The 12986-nt window shown below is 56.3% G+C and overlaps 1 protein-coding gene across 1 annotated transcript; it reads right to left on the reverse strand.

Moving 5' to 3' along the window:
- Positions 1-2835: 2835 nt before the first annotated feature.
- AQP8 (aquaporin 8) lies at positions 2836-11080 on the reverse strand (the record flags this gene model as incomplete). Its single annotated transcript, XM_081132067.1, has 5 exons — positions 2836-2884; positions 4046-4180; positions 5592-5806; positions 7584-7710; positions 10839-11080. 5 exons carry the CDS (start codon positions 11078-11080, stop codon positions 2836-2838), a joined length of 768 nt encoding a protein of 255 aa, XP_080988193.1.
- Between the last annotated feature and the right edge of the window lie 1906 nt (positions 11081-12986).

Here is a 12986-nt window from a genome sequence, read left to right on the forward strand (position 1 = left end):
CACTGTGCTCACGCTTCACAAGCATCACATTTAGGTCTCACGAGCATTCTGAGGCAACAGTTCCGTTTTACAGACAGGGAGACTGAGGCTGAGAGAAGTTACATAGTTCTTCAAGCTCATACAGCAAGAAAGTGAATGTTCTGAGCATTAAATTCATATCTTCCCCAGAACCCAAGCCCGTGGCATGTACGTCTTACGGCTACCGTGGAGTGCCCGCTTCTAGCATCTTAAAATTCTGTGACCTCGTTCTTGAAAAGATGTCTGTGGGGTGGAGGTGAACTTGGGAGGCATGGGTCCGTTTGGGGTTCCACTCTGCGGGACAGAATGATGCGGGGTCCCCGGCTCAGCCTGTGCGTTCATCGGTGATACTGAGCCCCTCCTGCGCTGCAAGCACTAACCAGCGCTGAGCCTGAGGGTGAACGGCGCCGGTCTTCCTCTTGAGAGCTCGTGGTCTGGGACCTGGCACGAGGACCAGGACTGCGAACCCAACCCAAGTCAGGAGCGAGAGGAGCTGTGACGTGTGTCTTTCCGTCCCTCCCTCAATGGGGCCGAACAAACACGTGGGAGACAAGGCAGGGGCCCCGTTTTCTCTTCTTCAGAAAGAGTCAAGTGTGATGACAAAACCCTGGACCCTGCGTCAAGCTCACCAGGTCTTAAATTTGGGCTCCATCAACTTGTGCAACTTTGGGTAATGTCACCTCTTGGCACCTCCACTTCTCCTTGGAAGAGGAGTGCCTGCCTGTATTAGTCTCCTGGGGCCGCCCTAACAAATCACCACAAGCTTGGTTTTTAAAAAAAGCAGAAATGTCTTCTCTCACGGCCCTGGAGGCCGGCAGTCTGAAACCGGGTGTTGGCAGGGCCACGCTCCCTCCAAGGCTCAGGGAGAGTCCTTCCTTCCCTCTTGTGGCTCTTGGTGACTCCCAGTAATAGCATGTGGCTCCCACCCTTCCTCCACATGCCTCCTTCTCGGTGTCTCTGTCCTTTGCTGCCTCTTACAAGGACACTCATTGGATTTAGGGCCCACCCTAATCCAATAGGATCTCACCTTAATTGACCCTCCCTTAATTATGTCCACAAAGACCTTATTTCCAAACAAAGTCACATTCTTAGGTTCCAAGTGGACCTGAACTTGGGGGACACTATCCAGCCCAGTGCCCTGCCCTGCCTTACAGGACTGCTGTGGAGTAAATGAGAGAATGCATGGAAGCGCTCTGCACAGCGCTGGGCACAGCAGCAAGTGTTCGCTCTGCACAGGCATGCATGTGTGTGTATGTGTGTTCATGTATGTATGTGTATGCTGTGTAGCTATTTTGTTACTAGTTTTACCAAAGGTTTGTTTTATTATTTATTTCACCAAAAGAAATGGTAACTTTCAATATTTTTTGCCCTTTGTGAGTGTTCTAATTTGCTTATTTCTGATTTTATCATATTATTTTCCCTCTTTTTCTTTAGGTTTGTGGTTGTTCGAATTTATCTTTCTGTTTTTCTCCAAAAATCTGCTGAATGTTTGGGGATATAGTGTCCATTTTCTCAACAGGCAGTCACCAATATTTGGTGATTTCATTCCAGTGAACATTTTTTTTACTCAGGTGAGTACTTTGACCGTCTTGTGGAACTGAGTGAGCTTTTTGTTTGTTGTTGAAAATTGTTTTTCCCTGGAACTTCTTTATGTGGCCATGATGGTCACCTGCCAGAAATGACCCATAGATTCCCACAGAGAAGATGCAACCTCTGACAAGGGGGGAGTTCAGAATGTGCCTTTTTGTCCCTTTTTACCCTTTCTCGGCATTATCTCACATTTTCCATCCAAATGCCACTGTCCCTCCAGACCTCTATTATGCCACCTTGTCTATTTGCTCAGGAAATCCTTGCAGATCTGGCCCGGCCCACACCCCACTCATCCCCAGCTGGACTGCAGTGAGTGGGCCAGTCCTGGGCACTTTCAGCAGGGTCCCGAGGTCAGTGATCAGGGTCCGAGGTCTGTGACCAGGGTCCCAAAGTCAGTGATCAGGGTCCCGAGGTCAGTGATCAGGGTCCCGAGGTCTGTGACCAGGGTCCCGAGGTCAGTGATGAGGGTCCCGAGGTCTATGATCAGGATACCGAGGTCGGTGATCAGGGTCCCGAGGTCTGTGATCAGGGTTCTGATGTCTGTGATCTGGATTGATTCTCACTAGCATCCAAACTGGTTTCTACATTGGACTCTGAGCTCCAGACAGAGCTCCCTTGGGTCAGGCTAAGTGGGAGACAGCTCAGGTGGCCTGCACCCCGGTACCCATGTTGGCCTGGATTCTAAGCTGGGCTCATGCCTTAACTAGACTCTGGACAAACAAGGCCCAAGCGGACTTTGGCTTCCTCCCCAGCAGTGCCCGTTTCTGAAATGAAAGGCAAGTCAATGGGCTCGTGGAAGGAAATATGGGACTATTTATTGCAAAGCCAGGTTGGCAGCCCAGGAAGCAAGGACCTAGACCACAGAAGGCCCTTCTGTAAGAGGAGTCAGGGGAGGAGAGAGGGAGGAGGAGGGTGGGGAAGGGAACTGACACAGACAGACGGCCACCTCTTCCAAGTGCTCTCTCCCCGGACCGTCCCTCTCAAGGAAAGCATTTCTGACCTGCTGTTCCCACCTTCCTCAGGGCAGTGCTGCCACATGCCCCCAGGCTGAGGACTCTGCTGAGCACAAGGGAATCCTCAGGACTAAGAGCACCCTGGGGCTTGGCAGCAGTCTGTCCGCCTGGGAAGCCAGGCCCCCGGGGAGGAAGCCCCGCGCCTCCGGGCCTGTGCAGCGGCAGGAAGCGCAGCCGCCGGGCGCCGGGCAGCGGGAAGTCCGCCTTCTCGGCCTCAGCGGCCCCTCAGGCTGAGGCGAGTTTTCCCATCTCCAATGAAGAACCTGCAATAAGGATGGCCCAGTGAGGTCTCCGGGGAGAGTCACCCAGCCCCTCGTCAACATCTCCAGGCCCAGAGTCCTGCAGAGATGCCTTCCTGAGCCTCCCGGCCTCAATTGCTACCCCCCTTGAGGGGAAGGAGAGAGTCTCTGTTTGGTTCCCAGCCCTTTTCCTGAAGATGCTCGCCTCTGCCGCCTGAAAGCAGTGGACAGAATAATCAGGGATGCTTGGCACTAACCGTGGTTAAGGCAGGACTGCAGAGAGGGTGATGCAAGGCGTCTGGTCAGCCCTGCCCAGGGCCCGACCCTCCCAGACAGCAGGGGGGAGCCCCACATGTGCCAATCCAGACCCTAATCCCCACACAACCTGGGGCAGCAAGAAGAGGTCCCTACGGTCCCAGAGGCTCCCAAGAAGGGAGAGGTTTCCCTCTGATAGCACCCACCTTATTGCCCATTGCACAGCTCCATGGAGCACTGTCCACACTGTACGTTACGGGAATGACTTCCCTGAAGGGCATGCTCTGGGGGCACCATTTATGTGGTTTTATGTGAGTAGGGCCCCTGGAGTTGGGCAACCCTGTGCAGGGAACGACCTTCCTCCAGCTCTCAGACCTCACCCCAAGCCCAGGATTAGGCTCCTGCTCCAGACACAGCCAGTAGGAGTGCCTGACCCCATGGCTACAGTGAGTGATTCGGAGGCAGGTCGGACCCAGGTCAGGCCAGTCCACACCCATGAACATCAGACCCAAGACCAGCCGCAGCTGTTGTTCGTGTTCTCTGCACCTGCTGAGCATCTCTGCCTCTATGGAAGTCTCTCTAAGCAAGAGAAACACTGAGCCCTGAAACACTGGGCGCCTGCCTGAACCAGTACTACCCCTGAACTTTTCAATTAGGTAGCCACTGAACTCTCCTTTATGGCACAGGCTGGGTCGAGATGGATTTCTGTAATTATGTAGCCAATGAGCTCTCCTTTATGGCACAGGCGGTCTTGAGATGGGTTTCTGTCACTTGCAATCAAAGGTCCCAGAGTCATAATATTTCCCTCTGAAGAAGGCTCCCTCTTCTCTTCTACAAACTCAAGTGAGATCCTAGTCCTCTCGCCCTGGACACGTGGGGCTATCACCAGGTGCCCAGCAGCTGGGCAGTGCTCCTGTGCCACACTCCTACCTGACGAGCACCCCGACAAGCAGGCTGGCCAGCAGCGGGCCCAGCCAGTAGATCCAGTGGAAGGCCCAGTGGTTGGCCACCACAGCTGGTCCGAAGGCACGGGCAGGATTCATGCAGGCTCCCGACACAGCGCCCCTGCAAACATGCAGCCACACCAGTCCCCGGGATCCCAGCCAGGCCCCAGCTCACCTCAAGTTCCTTTCCCAACTAGGTTTATGTCACACATCTCCCCAAAACCATCTCTATCCTGGGGTCCCAGAGGGTTCCAACAAAGACACAGCTAAAGAGGCTTTTAGCTGGGAATTGAAAGGCTCCTCCTCCCTGGCATGCAGTCTGCCACCACCCACGCCCCACTAGGAGAAGGTCCACCAGGAGTCCCTTTTCAGTGTCGGCAGGACGTCGGCAGGAAGGGAAAGAAGGGGAGCCGGGTGCTCTCCAAAGTGGATAAGGCCACGTCAAGCAGTTGTCAATCATGTGAAGTCTGGAGTCAAGCGGACCTAGATCCAAAACCCAGCCCAGCTATTTCTAGCTGGGTGACCGCTGTCTAACCTCTCTCTGCTTCAGTTGAGGTGAAAGTGCCTATCTCATGGGTTGTCAGGAGCCAATGAGAAAACACATGTACAGCCCATGTCTCACATATAATTCATGCACAGGTGTTTGGTCTAGTTGACCCAGCATCTCCTACAAGGGGACTGTGGCCCAGGAGCACCTCTCTAGTTCTGGTGTTTAAATCTTTGTCCCACTCAAGCTGGGGTCCTGCAGACCTCACCTCCTGTCCAGTGGCCATGAATCAATAGGCCTGTAAGTGAACCAGGGGCCACTAGGGGGCAGCAAAGCAACAGCCTCGCACACAAGTTCACCAGCTCCTGCCCTGGCCCCTCCCAAGGGTGACCCGAGGTTGGAGCCCGGGAAACTGTGTCCAGGAGAAAGGAAAGAACTGGGCGCTAGGGAGGGGCTCCCTCATCCTCTTTAGCAGGAGATTTGGGCTCTTGTCCCAGATCTGTCACTTAATTTGCTGCTGCCCAGTGACCCTCAGTAAGTCACTTGTGTCCTGTCTGAGCCTCAGTTTGCTCTTACATAACATGAGAGAAATAGCATCTCATCCAACCTTGTCTCCTGAATCCCTTCCCAAGCCTACCAAGGGGCTCAACACAAATGAGCCGATGGGTACGTGAGTCAGGCTAAAACCTGGCTGCCCGCTGGCTGCACAAACAACCTACAGAAATGTTTTGCTGAAACTACAAAAATAATTTCCCATAAAGTCCAGTTTTCTGACTTCCTTGGAATGAAATTAGAAGAAGGTTCCTTCAGGGCCTCACTCCCACAAAACAGTAATTTCCCACATGTGGTGCCTCCAAAGATACCACAGTCCCCACCACTCCCTGTTGTCTGCCTAATGCCAGGCCACGTCCCCCATTTGCATTACCTTCCTGGCCCCTATTGGCAAATGAGTCTGTGCCTCCGGTAAGCTTTGCAGGCCCGACCTCCAGAGCTGAGCCTCAGCCCAGGGCCAGGCACTGTAGGCCCCCAGCCCAGGCGCACTCACCCTGCCAGGATGTCTACGGTGACGGAGAAGCCAATGGAGAAAGGGGCCAGAGGGCTCTGCGTCTTCTCGTTGATGGCGCCCATGCAGACGGCCAGTGCCAGCAGCGTGGTCAGGATGACCTCTGCCAGCACTGCCCCTGCCACCTGCTCCGGCTCCTGAACTGTCACAAAGGCTGCCCCAGACGCATTCCAGAACCTGTCCTCAGGACTCACCGCCTGCAGAGAGAAGCCACTCAGCCCCACAGGGGTGAAGAGATGGCCAGGAGCCGAGGAGAGTGGGCCCCAAAACACGTGCTGCAACCTTAGTGAAGGGTTACAGTCAGACGGGCCGGGCCCACATCCAGCTCCTCCAGTCCCCACCATGTGGCAGTGTGTGGGCCTCGTTTTGCTCATCTGTAAAATGGGGATACTCAGAAGTGGCTCCAGTGAGACTGAAGCTTATGTAACTTAGCTGACCCTCTTTGAGAAAAAGAATACAAAAATACCGTATTTTCACAAACTTGGCAAACACACATGACCAGGTCAGCGCATTGCTAACCCACTAAGGTCCCTTCCAGGGGGCAAGGAGGGCCCCGAGGCGTGAGTCCTGCTGGTTCCCGCGGAAATCCGCCTCAGGGCATCGCCGCAGCAGGAGGGGAGGCGGCGGAGCAGCCGCGGTTCTGGGCCCTGGGCCCAAACCTGGGCCCTGCCGCTCACCTCTCCTCCCAGCTTGGGCAAGTTACCGACTCCTCTGCGCCTGCTTCCTCAGTCGCAAAACGGGGGGAATCGCGGCTCCGCGCCCGGGGAGTGGGCGCGCTGAGGACTGACGGTGGCTTCTTGGGATGTTGTTGGAAATGATGTACAGGGAGCTGAGCAGGGAGGGCGAGCTCAGTGATGCAGCCGCCCTGCCCCTGTCTCCACCACGCGACGTGTCTGCAGGGGCCCAGCTGCAGGGCGTCCAGGCACCGCTTTCCGTCAGGGATCCGAGGAAGACACGCGGGAACAGGGGGGTGTGGGGGCCCAGGGCAGGGGAGGCAGCAAAACGGACTAGAGACCAAAGTCTGCAATGGGCCAGAGCTCAGAGCCATGTCCAAACCCAGCCGGGCTAACTGGGCGGCCTCCCCCACCCTCCCCACTCACCCACCCAGGCCAAGCAAGGCCGACACCTGGTTAGACTGACACTTAGGGGACAGGGAGAGGAGGGAGGGAGGGGGGAGGGGGAGGGGGAGGGAGGGAGGGAGGGAGGGGGGAGGGAGGGGGAGGAGGGAGGGAGGGGGGAGGGGGGAGGGAGGGGAGGGGGGAGGGAGGGGGAGGGGGGAGGGAGGGAGGGAAAGGGGAGGGAGGGAGGGAGGGGGAGGGAAGGGAAGGAGGAGGGGGGAGGGAGGGAGGGGGAGGGAAGGGAAGGAGGAGGGGAGAGGGAGGGAGGGAGGGGGAGGGGGAGGGAAGGAGGAGGGGGGAGGGGGGAGGGGGGAGGGAGGGAAGGCAGGCATTCGCCATGGCCTTATGTATGGAGCTGTAAAAGTCCTGCCTCGGAAAGAAGAGCTAGACTTCTGTTGGGATGGGGGGAATCCCACGCAACCTGAAGGTGAAGTCCCACCCAAGGGGGAGAGCTCAGTTTAGGGGCCAAGCTGGGGAGCACAGGAGAAGTGAGGCCCGGGGTTTTTGGAGAATCAGCTGTAGCCCCAGGCAGGGCTTAGTAAGGGTTTGTGGAATAATGGGCGAGTGAATGAGTGAACAGGAGGGGAAACATTAGAGCCAGCAGAGCCAGAACAGCCTCGGGAGGGAAAACCTCTAGTCCTGAATTCTGCTTCCTGGCTGTCCTGGTTTGTCCAGATGTGGAGGGAATAAGGTGGGTTTGGAGCCAACCAAAGGCCCCGGGAGTGTCCCCCTCCTAAGTAGGGAAGGCCCACCCAGTCCCACTGGAGAGAACAGGAGTTGGACAGTCCCACTCCCCAGCCCCCAGCAGCCCCACAGAGCAGAAGCCACCAGCCTAGCCCCCTTGGGGGTCACTCACCTTGGCCAGCACGGCCCCAATCACCCCCCCGCACAGCTGGGAGATCCAGTAGGGAAGGAGCATGGTCAGGTTGAGGCCTCCGATCAGCATGGCAGCCAGGGACACCGCAGGGTTAAAGTGTCCACCACTGTCACCCACAAAAGCAGAAGGCAGTCTTGAGGGCAAGGTTCAGGCTGGGGAAGGTGTCCCCACCAGCCCCCGCTGGCCCTGCGCTAGTCAGTCAAGGGCCCAGTCCAAGGAGAATCAGCCACAGAATCGCGACCATTCTTCCTGAGGTGTGCGGTGGGCCAGGGCCTGGGGGAGCCCAGAGGGAGCACAGCCCAGCTCCTGGACGCCCCAGGATGCCCAGAGGAAGAACCTCGGGAAACCATCTCTCAGCTCCTCCGGACTCTGCCCCACCTCCACCCCCCACTCAGAACCCCTCCCAGCTCTTCAGAGACGACTGGGGCCACGGCCAGAATGAGACCCCAGACTCCAAATCCGTAGCCAGGGGAGGCGTCCCTGGCCTCCCCCTGTGAGTAACCAGGCCCTGAGCACACAATCCTCATTGGTTAAACTGCTCAACCAACACTAACCCTATTTTCCTTTGTTTTGGCTTTTTATGGCCGTACAGTGGACGAACAGCATTACACTAGTTTCAGGCGTGAATGTAATGACTCGGTGTTTGCATGTATTCTTGCCAATGGCCTGCTCAGCAAGTCCAGTTCGCACTCGCACCACACCTGGCTGCAGAGCTCTCCTGTGATGAGCACATTGAGGATCTACCCTCTCGGCGGCGACCAAATGTGCGAGACAGTGTTACGCACTCTGCTCACATCCGTGGGCACGTCGCATCCCAGAGCTGACTGCTTTTATCACTGGAAGCTCGTACCCATTTCTCCCGCCCCAACCCCCTGCCCTGGCAACCGCCGATCTGTTCTGTGTGTCTGTGAGCTTGGAAACCCCTACTCTTGTTCTGAAAGTGGCATAGTGTCGAAGACAGAGCAGAGAGCAGGGGTTCGGGTTGGAGATGGCACCGAGGATCGGGAGCGAGGTTGGAAGTTCACGACTGGGTTTGGGATGCGGACCTGGAGTTTGGGATGTGAGCGGAGGGGAGGTAGACAAAGTCAAACCTAGGGTCAAAGGGCAGGTTCAGGTTGGCTGGCCCCCCACTGGTTGTGGGTAAAGAGCCTCCATTTTCCCCAAGATGCTCAGTAGCTAGGCCTCAGAGCCCGAGGCCCCAATTCTGTACCTGCACCAGCCTCCCATCTGGTCTCACTGTCCTCAGAGGTTGGCCTGTTAAATTCCTCCAGTGCATGGAGAGGAATGGACACCCCCTTAGGGGGAAAAGTGACCCCAAGCTCCCCCATGGCACACAAGAGCCAAACTGCCCCCAGATATTAAGAGCCCACCAACTGTCCTGGCCCCAGGGGACACAAGGCATTGAGCTGAGACTGAGCAGAGGACCTTGTCCAGCATGCTAGTGTCTCGGGCCCACATCTGCCTCATCTGGCCCAGATCTGGAAGCCCCAGCTGAAGCTCAGACTCAAGTGGGCAGAGGTGGCCAGGCCTGCGTTGCCTCAGTTCAGGTCCATTACCAAGGTCAGCCGGGGCTCCCTTACACCTTAGAGATGAAGTGGGGCGTGGTGGAGGCCCTCTGAGGGAGACCGCAGGGTTAGAGCCTCTCTGCGGCCATTGGCCTCCCCTCCACCATCTCACTTGGCCCAACAGGGAGAGAAGCTTACTCAGAGCACAGCTCAACCAGGCCCCCACACATGTTCCCAGGACTAACTTCGCACTCATTAACGATAAAACAATCAAGACACTTTCTGGGTTTACTCACTCGTTATTTGCTCAACAAATATTCATTGAACACCTACTATGTGCCAGCTGCAGTGTTGGGTGTTTTACATACCTTATCTTGGATCCACTGAGCACAGTCAGTGCCTGGGCCACAGTGGGTGCTGAATAAATATTTGTTAAAAGCAAATGATTAAATAAAAGGCTGGCATTTTAGAGAGGCAGTCTCCGGCAGTGCATAAAATATGGTCTCCCCAGCCAGCGGCATGGACTCAAATCCCAGCTCTGCCACTGAGTAGCTGTGTGACTGCTGGCCAGTTACGACCTTTCTGTGCCTCAATGATCCCTACATCATAAGACTGTTGCAAAGATGCAATGAGTCAATACATGCACACAAACTGTATCACATACGTGCTCACATACTGTGTCACATACACAGTTAGCCCTCAGCAAACACCAGATATCACTATTGTCCCATTTACGTCACTGCACGGAGGTTCCTCTACTTGCCCCGTCCACCCAGCTAAGATGTGACCAAGGTTGACTGCATTCGACCCCAGACCCGCGGGAACAGATCACATGCTGTTCATGCCACGGACATCCTCGGGGACATTTGAAAGAAATGTCAAAGTTCTTTTGCATCTGTTCTTCTGGGAAACAGTATTTTCATTTCTTTATTCTGATCCATCTCCTGAGTGAGATTCAATGCAAGCAGCCCTGTCCTCCATCACCCCGCCAGGAGCCCCATTCAAGGCGCTTGTCAGTATGGCTGGTTCTCCTGGAAGCCCTCGGGCTTCCTCACAGGGCTCCTGTCCAGATGGGCGCTGTGCAAGAGGGGCCTCCCCCACCCCTCCCTGGTCACCCCTTGATGGGCCGGGACCACTCAGGTTCATGGGTGCCCTCTACAACATGGGTGCTTTCCCCGGGAAACCTCGAGGCTGGAGCAGAGCCCACTCTAACACCAACACAGCGCAGCGACCAGTAGAGGCAGCCCCGCCGTCGCTTCGTCCCCCTGCCCCCCAGGCTCCCGGGTGGGGCGCTGGAGCCGGGCAGTTGGGCCTGTCTCCTGGCTCTGCCCTCTGCCGCTTAGGAGCCACGTAACCCTGGGCAAGGTAGGCTGTTCCCTGTCGCAGCTGGAGACGGGGTAATGAGAGAACCCCCGCACGGCTGTTGGGGTTACACGCGTTCATCTCTGCAGTGGCTAGAACAGCGCTTGGCACAAGGTTAGCATCATAGTATGCGTGTTAGCATGTGAAAAAAATAACTTTAAACTAACGCTCTGGTTCCCATTTTCTAGGGTGGGAGGCCAGGGTTGGAAGAGTGACTTGCCCAAGGTCACAGAGCCCGTAGGCTGGGGCCTGGCTGTGAACCGGGCAGCCTGGGTCCCCAGCCCACGCTGCTGTGCACGTGCTCCGGGAATCCCGAGTGTGTGCGCAGGGCTCCCTCCGGCAGCTCGGCTCCCCGGCCCCGGCTCACCTGAGGTTGCCCAGCGTGGCCACGAGGAGCCCCAGGGCCAGCCCGTGGGCCAGCGCCGGCTGCAGCAGCCCCGCTCCCGGCCCGTTCTCGATGACAGACAGGCACCCGATGAAGGTGAAGAGGGCGGAGCCCAGCAGTTCCACCAGGCAGGGCTGCCCCAGCCGCTCACAGGACAGCCCGGGCCAGCGGCCGCCCGCGCTCGGCTCCTTGCCCTTGCCGCTGCCAGATTCAAGGTCGCCCATAGGTGCGGCAGCCTACAGAGGGGAGAGGAGAGTGGGTGCGGAAGGAAGGGCAGCCCAGGAGGAATCCCCCGCCCTCCAACTCTGAGCTAATCCTCAGGACGTCTGGAAGGGCCGGGGGGCCGGGCGAGGCCAGCGAGGCTCCCGTCCCCACGGACGCTGCGGCTGGGAACGCGCACCTGCTCTCCTGGACACTCTTATCTCCGACTGGAGCTGCTGCTCCCAGCACAGCCTCTGCCCTTTAAAAGGGTGCCCAGAACGCAGTAAAGCTGGGTGGGAGGTGGCCCTGGGGCCCAGGAAAGGAAACATTTTTCTTTTTAATCTCAACTGGGCAGGGCAAGGGGTGGTTTACGATTGCTGAGCTTCCTGCCAAGCAAGGGGGAAGGCGCCAGCTTAGCTGCATCATCTAGAAGCCTCCAGGCCTTCCCAGCCAGAGAGGGAGGGCCCAGTTCCCCGCGGTCACAGTCAGGGTCCAAAGCAGACCTGCACGTGTAAGTGGACATGAGGACTGCCCCATGGGTTGGGACCACACATGGAGGGTGACATCCAACTCATCTTCAGGAGTTTTTCCACCGATTCCCACAGACATCTCATACATGAGGCCCGACACCTTCACTCACTCATCCCGATCGCCTGATCCAGGACCAAGTTGTTGACGATGACTGTCCACTGACAGGCCACAGAGGCAATTTGGCCGGTGGAGAAGCTGTGGGTGTTAGAAACAGGCTGCCAGGGTTTCAGCCCCACCTCTGAGCACTGACTTACCCTCTCCACACATCAGCTTTCTCCTCTGTGACTTGCGGATGATGGTGACACTGGGTTGCCGTGAAGTTACTGAGTTAACAGGTATATGTAAGGTGCTTCCAACGGTGCCAGACACTTAATAAGCACAGTGCAGTGTCTACAATGTATGGCCTGTGTCTATGTGTGATTGATAGGTATTGAGCTCTTTCTACGTGCCAGGAACCAGCTACGTGCCTTGTATGTATTATCTCATTTAAAGCCCACAACCACCCTAGGAAGTAGGTACTCTTATTACAGCCACTTTACAGATGGGCAAGTGGAGGTTCAAGAAGATTAAGTTTCTCAAGATCACACAGCTTTTGTGATTGCAAAGCATGTAGCTAAATCACAGTAGGACAAATACTGTGTGATTCCCCTTACACAAGGCAGCAAGAGGAGTCACATTCAGAGAGACAGAGCCTGGAGTGGTGGCTGCCAGGGGCTGAGGGAGGGGGTAAGATGGGGAGTGAGTGTTCAGTGGGCAGAGTTTCAGGTGGGGAAGGTGAAAGGTTCTGGAGATGGGTGGTGGTGATGGTTACACAACAGTGTGAATGTGCCTAATGCCACTGAAAAGTACATTTAAAATGACAGATGTGGTAAATTTATGTTATGTATATTTTACAACTGGAAAAAACCTTTGAGTTAAGCCACTATACTCAACTGCCTTTCTAAGAAGGAAGGAAGGAAGGAAGGAAGGAAGGAAGGAAGGAAGGAAGGAAGGAAGGAAGGAAGGAAGGGAGGGAGGGAGGGAGGGAGGGAGGGAGGGAGGGAGGGAGGGAGGGAGGGAGGGAGGGAGGGATGGTTAGAGGGGTGGGCGGATGGTTAGAGGGGTGGATGGGGGGTGGATGGGTGGGTGGATGGATGGATGGATGGATGGATGGATGGATGGATAGATGGTTAGAGGGGTGGATGGATGGATGGGTGGGTGGGCGGGTGGATGGATGGATGGATGGATGGATGGGTGGGTGGGTGGGTGGGTGGATGGATGGATGGATGGATGGATGGATGGATGGATGGATGGTTAGAGGGGTGGGTGGATGGATGGATGGATGGATGGATGGATGGATGGATGGATGGATGGATGGTTAGAGGGGTGGGTGGATGGATGGATGGATGGATGGATGGA

The sequence above is a fragment of the Miniopterus schreibersii genome (genome assembly GCF_964146895.1).
Source record: "Miniopterus schreibersii genome assembly, chromosome: 3".
Lineage (NCBI taxonomy): Eukaryota > Metazoa > Chordata > Mammalia > Chiroptera > Miniopteridae > Miniopterus > Miniopterus schreibersii.